The following is a 12,728-nucleotide window of genomic DNA, read 5'->3' on the forward strand; positions in this document are numbered from 1 at the left end:
CCAGTCAGCACCAGTGCTGGAGAAGACTTTAGAATGAGCTCCATTCATGGTCTTTGATAAAACCTTAATTGTCATCCAGTGACATCTGCCTGAACCCTGAGACTTCATTTTAACATTAACCAAACTATCTAAAAATAGTAATAGCAAAGAGTAATTAATTAAAACTTTTAATTCTTAGCCTTCCCAGGTTTATAGCTTATTTAAGATAGCAATATTATTTGCTCACCACTGAAAAAAATATTAAAAGAGACACTGGATGCCTCTCTATCCTATTATTATGATGAGTTTATGAGTTTCTCCTATGAGTTTATGATGCCACAGGAAGGGAGCATTAGTAGCTTTAGAATATTTTATATGGAATATGAGTTTTTTCCCTATATTCTGAGATATAAGAAGGCAAAGATTTTTATGACTTACTTAGAATACCTGGCACTTTTATGATGCCAAAGAAACATCTTGTTATTAATAGTAAATGAAAGCAAATTATCATAGCATTATATAAATGTAGCTATGAATAGTTACTGATGTTACTATAAAACTGTGGTAGAAGTATAGAAACTGCAATAAAAATTCTAAATGATAGGAGTTGAAAAGTAAGATGAAGGATTTAAGAAAATAAACATTCTGAGAAGACCAGAGGGACAGATACACAGCTGCTTAGGAAAGCAGTTTTCAAATTTATGGGATGGAAAGTTATATGCTATAGGCCTTAACTGGAATTCTCTATAACAGGAAGTTTTTAATATAAGGAATCAAATAGAAGTAGCAGCAGTAAGTTTCAGTTTCCTTTGAAGAAACTTATCATCGACCTTGAAATAGCTTACCTCTGTTTCAGTTCTCTAAGGTCTTATTCGAGTCCACACTTGCCTACTCTTCAGAGTGATCTTAGCATTCTAAGATTAACTCAGGACAAGTACCTGGCATGTTTTGGTAGATAAATAGGTTATACACCTTTGAAATTTAAAAACAAAACAAAACAACAACAAAAAAAAAAACCCACCAAAAACACAAAAACCCAGAGGTCTCTTGAGTATACTCCTCTTAAACAAAAATGTAAAAGTTCCAAGTCAAAGATGCCCAAATTGAGCATTAAGAGGCAAAATCTCCTTAATTGTATCTATAGTCCTGTCCTAATATCAAGCTGAGAATAATTTTTGCAGATACTGAAGAAGACCTTCCTAGAATAAGGAGACTAAGAAGAAATGGATATGAGGCTTACCCAAAATCCTTACACATCAGGCTAAGAGGCCAGATCATTGTTAAAGCTACTTTCTAAAGATCCGAGTCCGAACAAAAATCTTTCATGCCAAAGCTCACCACTAACAAGTCTCGTGATCTTGATGTTGAGAACCTGATTGCATTTTACTCACAATTAATGAGGCATCATGGGGAATCATAAACCAAAGTTTGTATGAGTTTTTTCCTAAATCATATTCTAAGAAAGTACTTTTAAGAAAGTAAGAATTAAACCAACAAGTTGATTTGGAAAACAGCAACAGTTATCTTTTGATTTACTAAGCTTCCTGTAGGTTTTTTGCAACATATCAATAGGTTAGAAACTTATGTATTTGATGCAACATTTTGAAGTAAGAATAAAATGTCCCAAAGGTTCACTGCAGATTTCTGGGTTGTCTGTAGAATATGATACAAGATTCTTTAACTCACCTCCAGATGCCTTTGACCTTTCTTTCAACTTTTCTGCAGCCATTTCACCATAGCTGGGAAGTTCTGACATCTTCACTCCAGATCGAGCTTCTGCTATTAGCTGACGAGCTCTCTCTCTCAGCTGCCGACGTCGCTCTTCATCTTGCTGCTAAGATATATTGAACAGTTGCCAACTCAGTAATTGACAGAAATGCAATTTCATTTTCAATCTGATCATCATGATAGTAACTGGTTTACAGGATGGTGCTTGGCCCACATTATAAATAGGATGCTCTATATCAGTTGGATGTCACACCATTTTTAAAAGACATCCTAGAATCAGATTTTTAAAAAATATTTACAAATTACTATATTAAAATATCTGCTAAAAATTCAAACTAGCCTTTAAAGAATGCTTGGCAATATATATAACTGAGAAAATAGTAGTGACTATTATTAATAAAATAATCAGGCTTACAGAAAAAAGTCATAATACTAAAAACAGAATTTCAATTAATACCTTATTTTTTGAAAATAGACTTTAACTTGCTATTTTCTAATAAAGGTATAGAGAGAGCACTGGCTAACAGACATCTTCAATATTATTAAATGCTGCTACAGTATATTGATCATATATAAGAAATAGTATTTTGAGGGGGCTGGAGTAGAATGGAGATAATATATTAGTTATACAAGTTATAGTTGTTGGTAGTTTTTAAATCAGAATTGGGTACTGATGTACTATCCCCATTCCTACTCCCTCTCTCCCCAAACGCACATTAAGAAGAAAAAGTAAGGGGTGCCTGGGTGGCTTAGTCAGTTAACCATCTGCCTTCACCTCAGGTCATGACCTCAGGGTCTTGGGATCAAGCCCTTACACTGGGTTTCCTGCTCAGCAAGCAGTCTGCTTCTCCCTCCGCTTCTGTCCCTTCCCCCACCACTTGTGCACGCACCCCCCCCAATAAATTAAATCTTAAAAAGAAGAAATAAAATCTAATGTGGTATTTTAATATTTAAAATAACTAAAACCTAAAGATAATAACTGAAATTTCTGCTTACTTAAAAAAAGATTATAATGAATAGTAACAATCAACGTGAAAGTGCATTGTAAATTGGAAAATACATAAAATACGGCATCTTTATAGCAAACAAACTTGAAATAATGTGGCCCCAACATACCTTTGGCAGTGTTATCCTCCCTTAACCTCTCCCAACCTCCATAAAAGTTCACATCCATTTCACACAGAATTGCTTGTACAGTATAATTTCATGCCCAGAGATCTGCATATGTCATTTCCTCTTCCTGGAATGTCCTCCCATTTTATTTCACTTCTAACTCATTCTTCAAGATTCATTTTAAATCCACTAAATTTCCCCTGACTATTCTTCCCTCCTCCCCACTGGTGGAATAAAGCTCTTCATCTGTGTAACTACAGTTTTGTGGGTGTATGTGTGTGTGTTATTACTTTTAAAAACTGTCAAATTACCTTTAACTGTACAAATGCCTCCTTATCAATAGAACTAAGCTACTTGAAGGAAGTAATTTATCTTTGTGTCTGGTCCTTAGGACATAGCTTGGTACTTGCTATAGAAATTTCAAACACAAAAATTTGTAACTTATAATCTCAAATGTTTATAATAGAGAGCAAGATAAAATGGTCACAATAAGGAAGTCTGATCGAACTGCACCAAGAGTTCAGAAGAAAGAACATTTCTGGGGCACGTGGGTGGCTCAGTCAGTTAAGCGTCTGCCTTAGGCTCAGGTCATCATACCAGGGTCTAGGATTGAGTCCCACATCAGGCTCAGGGAGCCTGCTTCTCCCTTTCCCTCTGCCTGCTGCTCCCCCTGCTTATGCTCTCTCTCTGTCAAATAAATAAATAAAATCTAAAAAAAAAAAAAAGAACATTTCTGTCTGAGGGAAAAACAGAAGGGATCATGGCATCATGGAGGCATAGAGATGGTAGTCAGAAGTTAGGTGGGTCACTGTTAGAGAAACTAGGAGGTGGGAACAACACACAGACACAGAGTCAAGAGAGTACAATGGAGAAAAAGCACATAGTCTAGTTTTCCTGAGCACAGGGCAAAAATAATAAGAGAAAGACAAGGCAAGAAAAATAAAGCTGGGCAGATAAGACTGTAGAAGCCCTGTCCAACAGGGTGATTGATTATAAAGAAAGTAAGCGTCAATTAAAGGTTTGGTTTTGTGTGTATGTCCTTTGAGTGTGTGTGTCTAGGAGAATGACCAACCAGAGGTGCTATTTGAGAAAGATGAGTATGACAACAGTGTATAAGACAGGATGGCACAGGGAACCTGGAAAGAAACTAAGTAGAAGGCTCTCATAACAGTCCAAGGAAGCTGTAATGAGATCCAGGATGGTGGCAACTGAAATGAAAGAGACAGTGTAAGAATATATTAGAGGTAGAATTGGTACCTATACCAATTCTTGGTAACCAATTAGATATGGTGGAAAGAAAGAAGCTGATTCAGAAGTTTTGAAGTTGGGCAACTAGTAAAACTGGGGCACTAGCTTTAGGCACTAAAAATAAAGATAAACTAAGAGGAGCTATAGGAAGGGAGGGAGAGGAAGTTAGGAGTAAGACAGATTGAGTTTGAGAGGCTGGCTGGACATACAAGTGAAAATGCTAGAGGTAGTTGGGAAGTGAAATTCATGTTAGGAATGAAGTCAAACTATGACTATAGATCTGAAACTACAGGAATATTTGCAAGTACCTGAAAAGATACAGAGAAAAAGGGGAGCTACTGACTAAAATGTGGAAAACATCTGTATTTAGATGAGAAGAAGAAAAGGATGTAAAGAGGAGAAGAACCAGAATGCTGATATATCATGAAAATCAAAGTACAAGAGACTTTCATGAAAAACGGCTGCAGTAAATGTGAAAGGTTAGTGAGTCTGAACATTATAAAGGATAATCAACAGGCGCCTGGGTGGCTCAGTTGGTTAAGTGTCTGCTTTTAGCTCAGGTCATGATCCCCAGGTTCTGGGATGCAGCCTCATGCTGGGCTCCCTGCTTTGCAGGGAAGCTGCTTTTCCCTCTCACTCTGCTCCTCCTCATCACTTGTGCTCTCTCTCTCTCACTCACTCATTCTCAAATAAATTTAAAAAAAGGGGGGGCAATCAAACTTGGTAGGCAATACTATTAGGGACAGCAGGGGTAGACACCAGATTGGTGGAGCTCAAATCTAAGCAGTTCTTCCACACATTTTGAGATGACTAGAAATGAGAGCTGTCAAAATTAATGGGAGCAGATTAACAGGGGTATCAAATGGGACCAGACATGCTTGAAGTGGACAAACTGAAACAATTTCAGTATCAAAAAGAACAATGAGGGACGCCTGGGTGGCTCAGTTGGTTGGACGACTGCCTTCGGCTCAGGTCATGATCCCGGAATCCCGGGATCGAGTCCCACATCAGGCTCCCAGCTCCATGGGGAGTCTGCTTCTCCCTCTGACCTTCTCCTAGCTCATGCTCTCTCTCACTGTCTCTGTCAAATAAATAAATAAAATCTTAAAAAAAAAACAACAATGATTGCAGTGAACTGAATCAATGAAATCACACATGAAATCAATGAAAAGTCATTAATTCACTGTGATATTCAAAAAGTCCTTAGATGGGGCACCTGGCTGGCTCAGTCAGTAGAGCATGTAACTCTCTATATTGGGGTTAGGAATTTGAGCCCCATTTTGGGTATAGAAAAAAAATGTTAAAAAAAAATAGGGGCGCTTGGGTGATTCAGTGGGTTAAGCCTCTGCCTTCAGCTCAGGTCATGATCCCAGGGTCCTAGGATTGAGCCCCGCATCAGGCTCTCTGCTCAGCGGGGAGCCTGTTTTCCCATCTCTCTCTGCCTGCCTCTCAGCCTACTTGTGATCTCTGTCTGTCAAATAAATAAATAAAATCTTAAAAAAAAAAAAAGGAAAATAGAATGAGGAAAAGAATAAAGGGGAAATTTTTTTTTTAAGTTCTTAGGAGGACGTATACATTCATTTGAGGCAGTTTTTTTTTTTTATATTTTATTTATTTATTTGAGAGAGAGAGAGAGACAGTGAGAGAGAGCATGAGCGAGGAGAAGGTCAGAGGGAGAAGCAGACTCCCCGGCGAGCTGGGAGCCCGATGCGGGACTCAATCCCGGGACTCCAGGATCATGACCTGAGCTGAAGGCAGTCGCTTAACCAACTGAGCCACCCAGGCGCCCCTTGAGGCAGTTTTTAAAACAACTCCTCTGAAAACTTATAATTAGAGGAAAAGAATCAAGCAATTATCTTGTCCGTCTAGTAAGAACTGAATTTTAGGGTAACTAAATAGGCCCAGTCAATGAGAGAAAGCTCTATGTTATATAATAATAACAGCTATAATAATTTTTAAGAGGTAAAATTACAAAAACATAACCTTGTCATTCATAAAAGAATGAATCTGGCACGGATTATTAATAGTTGTTAAAGCTCTTTGATAAATGTCTGATGGGAATCTAGATAATTCATATTATGCTGTGGCAGAGTATATTTTCCAAAGATGGCCATGACAGTATTTCTCATTCCACATGTTTTCTGCAATGTGACCTTGCCACTCCCTCATCAAGTGGTAGAGTTTATTCCTCTCCCCTTGAATCTCAGCCAGCTTTAGGCACTTGTATTATAATCAGTAGAATATGTAAGAGTGGTGGGTGATTTTGAAGGCTAGGTAGGAAAGGTCATACCCCATTTGCCCAGATCTCTTAAAATTCTTGCATTTTTTACTCTCTGGGAACCCAGCTGTCATGTGAGCCAAATTAAGCCTTGAGTCTTCCTAGCCCACATACCAGACATGTGAATGAAGAAGCCTTCAGAGGTCTCAGCCTTTACCCATTTTGAGTCAACCTCCAATTGTTCAAGTCTCCCTAGCCCAGGGCCCAGACAATGTGCAACAGAGAAAAAGCACTGTGCCCTGTCTAAAGTCCTAACCCACAGAATCTGTGAGCATAAAAACAATTAAAAAAATATTTTTATTTATTTATTCATGAGAGAGAGAGAGAGAGAGGCAGGGAGCACAATGTGGAACTTGATCCCAGGACCTTGGGATCATGACCTGAGATGAAGGCAGACATTTAAACAACTGAGCGCCTGAGACGCCCCAAAACAATTTTTTTTACACCACTAAGTTTGGGGTAGTTTTTACAGAGCAATAGTAATTCGAACATATGCTTAAGCAATACCACAGAGATTATTTCCTAATTTCCTAATTCCTACTTGTTAAATATAGAGAACCAAATGGCAGAGCTAAATGGGGGATTAGGGACTACTAATCTACATCTAAATCTTGCCATCACTAATGTCAGGTCAACCATATGTTAAATTTTTTGATGTGAAGGACATAAAGTACACACCACCAATAATATTCTAGCCCAAATGTTTAAAGTGAATCCACTAAATAACTTCCAGTTGATCATATACATGAGGGATAGAGAAACATGATAATGACACAGCAAGGAAGCAACCAAATAAATCCAGAAAGGTATGGTATTCAGGATAACTGACCTGGTCATTTTAACAAGAAAGTTATGAAAACAAACACACAACAAAAACCAACTAACCAATCAACATCACCACCAACAAAAGAAAACCTAACTAGATGCAATGTACAATCCTGGGTTAGACAGTGGTTGGGACAAACAAGTTGTAAGGGACATTGCTGAATCAATTATAGAAATCTGAATATAACCATAGGATTAAATGAGAGGAAATACAAATTGAAAAAAAAAAACCCAACAGTTTATACAGTAATAACCTTATTTTGTCATTTTGGCAAAATAAATACACATATAAATATATATGTATAGGAAAAGACTTGGAAGGGTATTTGCAAAGTTGTTATGATGGAGCTATCTGGGTGTGGAAATGTGATATTTTTGTTTTCTTTGGCTTGTCTTCATTTCCTAATTTTCTGTAATAGACATGTTCTACTTTTATAATAAAAGTTATTTTTAAAGAAGAATCTGGGGAGAAGGAAGGAAAAGAAGAGGTGGTAGACTTTCTCGGGTTAGTGGTAGTTGTGGAAGGAGCAGAAGAGAGATCTAACATGAGAAATATTTTCTTAATATTTAGAGACACAGGCTTACTTGTAATTAGAGAAGTAGTATGCATCAGGCAGGATGAGACTGAAGATGGGAGAGTAATATGCATAAATCTGCAGTTCTCTACTAATACTTCTGAACCTGGAAAATATGCTAGGAATAAAAGGATGTACAAGGATATACATGCCCACTAATGGTGATCCTGGTAATGGTTGCTGATATATCTTAGCTTTATGTGCTAAGTGCTTTATATGCATGATCTCATTTAGTTTTCACACTCCAATTTTTACCGATGAGAATATTTAGGTTTAGGGTTTCAAGTTCACAACAAAACTAGAACTGATTTCAGAACTGGGAGTCCAGCCTAGGTCTGTTTGACTACAGAGCCCTTGCTCTTAACCACTAAAATATTTGATGCCAAAAATTATCAAATTACATGACCAACGAGGAAAATTGAGCTTTTACTAAACTTTCATCTTTCAAACTTAAGAAAAGTTAAGAGCACTAATAAAAACCATTCTTTGGGGGCACCTGGGTGGCTCAGTGGGTTAAGCTGCTGCCTTCAGCTCAGTTCATCATCTCAGGGTCCTGGGATCGAGTCCCGCATCAGGCTCTCTGCTCAGCAGGGAGCCTGCTTCCCTCTCTCTCTCTCTCTCTCTCTGCCTGCCTCTCTGTCTACTTGTGATCTCTCTCTGTCAAATAAACAAATAAAATCTTAAAAAAAAAAAAAAACCCATTCTTTGATATGCCTCAGGCAACCAGGTTTAAGTGAATTTCACTGCGTGAATAATAACTTCTTGCAGAGCTGGATTCGATGATTCAGACTAAGATGAAGTAGTCTTGGGTCATCTTAACTGAGTTAAAAATGAAATAAATGATTCTACCTTTCCAAATATGAAATGGGAACCTAATTTTTTTTCCTCACAAGCTACTACCTCCTCTTTGTCTCCCTCCCCCCACCAATAATAGTCCCATCTGCAAATGTTTCTGAGAGCTTACCAAGAGTGCAATTTAATGCAGGCAATCATTAATAAAACCAACTCTAAATACTAATTAGGGTTACTTTATCAATTTCCATGTAAATTGTTTGTTTGTACCTATTTACCCATCATTGTTCTCTATACAATAGAAAAAAATGCAAATGAACAAATCAGAATGCAGCCCTAATGGGACTTTCTGTTTATAACCATTAGCCCAGAGGTGTGCTGTAATTCAATTCTCAAGTAGCAAGATTTAGCCTCATTAACAGACTGCAAGGGCAGGTTACAACTCATAAAACCCTACAGTAAACAAAGTTTATGGACACAGCACAAAATCTTGAGCCTGATTGACAGAATTCTAGTTCCCTATCAGATTGCCTTGATTTACTTTTCTACTAATGTCCTAACACCACAGAGACAATTTTGCCTGGGCCTAGAGCTCTCCAGTGGGATGGCATATCTGCATTGTTTGTTTTCTTACCCATTAACTTCCCTTAAGACAAAGAACCAACTGAGAAAATAGAAGCTAAGTGTTAAGGTCAAAAGGAAAAGCCTGTAATTATAGCAATTGATTATGCAATAATTTTTAATTGATAGTATTAATTTCCAGATTGATTAAAACTATTTCATTTTAATTTTTATATATAAGCTCCATTAAGATAGTTGATTTTTGCAGTAATATTTACAGAATAGCGACAAAATCTATAGGATCTTTTACTCAGAAGAGACATACTGTTCATGTCAAAGGAACAAAATGACCAGAGAGTACAGATGAAGATTATTTTTGTACACCTTCCAGCACAAACTGCTCAAATATGTAGATAATGAGTATTTCTGACAATAATGGTTTGTTGAACCTACCTAAGCAGAAATGTATTATTCCCGTTTTGACCGCTCTGCATGTGAAAGAGACAAAAGCGAATTACTTAGCTATAAATAAATCATCAGTTTACTGTGTCTGCTGGGAAAAAAAAAAAAAAATTTTCACTGGGATGCAGAAGTAAGGTAACTTAGAAGATGGATGTCACTAAAAAGAAAAGTGCACTTGAAAAACCCAATACAGTAGGAAATTTATGTATCTTTCATTTACCTGCATAGTCTAAATAAACTTAAGTAAACTGAAGTAGTCAGGCTTCCTATTTCTATGAATGAGTCTGATGACATTTACCTTTTGCCATACAGTATTATTTGGAATTACACTGTTATATAGGATAATCTAGCTTTTGTACTATGGATGCACTCTTTGGGATGGTTTAATGCAAGCTGTATTTTTGGAAGGCAACCCTCCCCACAATCATCTTTTTACAAACCAGGTTATAACAAATGTTTTGGTAAATAGTAGCTCTGTGCCTATGCACACTGTTTTCACACATGCTGTCTTGTTCAGTACTGAAAATTCTGTAAGGTAACTACTATCTCTCTGATTTGATAGAAATCGAATCTCACTTAAAAACACTGCCCAAGGTCATACATCTTGTAAATGGTATAGTAAAAATGAAACTCATTGTCTCATTTCAAAGCACTGGTCCTATCTATCACATAACTGGTGTTCAGAGAATGTTTCTGAGGCCCTACTGATATTGTAATTTTTTAAAAACCCTGTTTTTAACTTACTCTTGGGCTTTACAAATCAGGCTAAACTGCTCTGTATAGAGGTGAGGAGAAACTAACTTGTTTCTATTCATTCAAAACTTAGGTTCCCAATCTTAAATTATAAGCCTTCGTAAAAGTGCTAAATGTAGAATATTTAAGCTTTACTTTTCTCTTTACTAATGTTTCCAGAATTAGGCAAAAGTCCTGTTATGGTGCAAAGAGCTTGTGTTTCAATACAACAAATTTAAGTATTTTCAGATATAGAAAATGGATCAGAACTAACCACTTTGGACATAAACTGAAAAAATATTTAGTCCTTTCACAGCATGTCTTCAAGTTACTATTTTCCTTATCCTTCTGAAATGGTCCACAATCTGCCATAGATAGATGCACCAGTAAAACTTGAACAATTTAAGGACAAACTCTTCAAGAATAAGTAATGTAATTCCTTGTTTCCTTTCCATAAAAATGTATTGGTATGCAATTTTTATATTTCACAGTTCACCGACATCTAGGCAAGCTTTCTTCCACTGCTTCAATGGTGCTACTTTTAATTTTATCCTCCTTAGTCGTAGTAATTAAAGTGATCAGCAGTGGCATCCCAGCGGCTTTGACACAGCTACAACCCCCTAGCAGACTTTTGCTTTTAAGGGGAAGGGGAAGAAAAAGACTAGAGTTTCATTTCACAGAGAACAAGAAAATCAAGCTTCTCCAATCCTCAACTTCATTCAATTGTTCTTTCAGCAGCTTTTGGATCTTAAGAATCAAATAAAAATGGCTTCCATGGGGGGTCCTTTTTATACTTGCTGCAAATGTCACTAACTGACATTACTTTAGCCAAAAAATGATGCCATGGATTTCTGAAGGTGAATTAGAACATGAGAAACTGTCAGTGTAGCTGCTGAGATCATTACCCACCCATGGGTGTCTTTCGTAACACTAGATATTTTTATTCAGTCGGTTGAAAAATACAGATTGAAAAGTCTAAGAAACATGTCTACACATATTTTCATGAAATAAGCTTTAACAAAACTGAAGATACATTATTTCAAATAATGTAGTTTGCATCTTTACCCTTTATAAATTTGTTTATAGCAAAACAAAGCACCCTATTTCTAGGGTTACAAATTACAAACCTGTAATTCCATATCTTTACTGCCTTTAATAACACAATATCCTGTGCTTAACTGTGTTACTTTCAGTGTTTCATACAGTCTTAGTAATTGGACTTTTATTAATTGGGCTAAATACATTTTAACTTATCCAAATTTTCTTTTAAAAGGGGCTTTAACTTAATACTGCTAGTTTTTCACAAGATTCTGTTCTCATAATGGTCCATGAAATTCCTCAATTTTATAGTAAACTAAGGGAAAGAACTTGACTGCCACCCTTTCATCATTAGACAGGAAACAAGGCTCTGTTATTAGCCATTCAGAAAGGGAAAAAAAAAAAATTCTGTGCTTGTCCAGAGGCAAGGATTACCAAAGTGCACCTATTCACTTGCCACTGAAGACAGAATGAAAATAAAAAATAATATTACAAGATCTTTAAAGGTTTGGGTAGACTATATATTTTACTGCCAGCTTGATCAGCTCTTGATGAATAAATAGGATTTAGGGTGAAACATTACAACTGTTTAGCAGACCTTTTCAACCCAACTCAAACTTTTCTTATGCTGGTTTGTAATATAAGCAGACATGCTTATAAATGGCCACACCTGCTCATTTCTCTGGGGATGGCCTGATCTCTGTTTCTCCAACAAAGAACAGAAAGAAAAAAAAAAAAAAATCAGCCTTTCTTGTTGCAAAACAGAGTGGAAAGTCAAAATCTTTCTCAAGTTTGCCCCATCTGGCCAGATTAAATCTTTGATCAACCCTGGGGATTACATTTATTTTTGTAGTAACTACTAAATTTTGGATTTGTTTAAAATACATAAGCAAAATATTAAACAAAAGGTGAATTTAAGTTTGAGATCTGGTTTTTAATATATGAGAAGAAAATATAAAAGGACTAATTCAGAAAAAAAGATGCATTTTAAGAATTTAGATTTCATTCGTATTCAATTCATGAAACTGAATATACCATACCCAAGTTTTTTATGTGTCTCTTTGTTTCAAGATCCAGCAACTATTACTTTTAATTATAACATCTGTTTTGCCCAAGTGCTGGTATACCACACTATACAAATAAGGAATTCTAAATACAAAACAGTATGATCAAGTTAATCTTGCTAAATGAGCCCTTCCTTAAGTATCTGGAAGCAATCTGGGATAGAATTTTTTATATTCTACATCAGTAATCATTTTCTTTCATTCATTCAACTAATATATATGAATTTCTAGTAAGTACTATATTTTAAAAAAAATAATTACTTTTGGATTATAAAAGTAATTATTTTGTGTTTTTGAAAACTTCCAATTGCATTAGCAGAACTAATGGAAACA

The 12,728-nt window shown here is 36.2% G+C and overlaps 1 protein-coding gene across 10 annotated transcripts in view; it reads right to left on the reverse strand.

Annotated features, from left to right (window-relative positions):
* The window catches only part of EHBP1 (EH domain binding protein 1), a 356,920-nt gene that overhangs the window by 58,497 nt on the left and 285,695 nt on the right, over nt 1-12,728 (reverse strand). For 8 of the 10 annotated variants that reach the window (XM_047743935.1, XM_047743932.1, XM_047743933.1 and 5 more), the window contains one exon: nt 1,666-1,813. In XM_047743935.1, coding sequence (XP_047599891.1) covers nt 1,666-1,813 — 148 coding nt within the window. The remainder of the gene's footprint in view (nt 1-1,665; nt 1,814-12,728) is intronic. The other 2 variants (XM_047743937.1, XM_047743941.1) reach the window with 1 other exon arrangement.

Source organism: Lutra lutra, chromosome 9, assembly GCF_902655055.1.
Source record: "Lutra lutra chromosome 9, mLutLut1.2, whole genome shotgun sequence".
Lineage (NCBI taxonomy): Eukaryota > Metazoa > Chordata > Mammalia > Carnivora > Mustelidae > Lutra > Lutra lutra.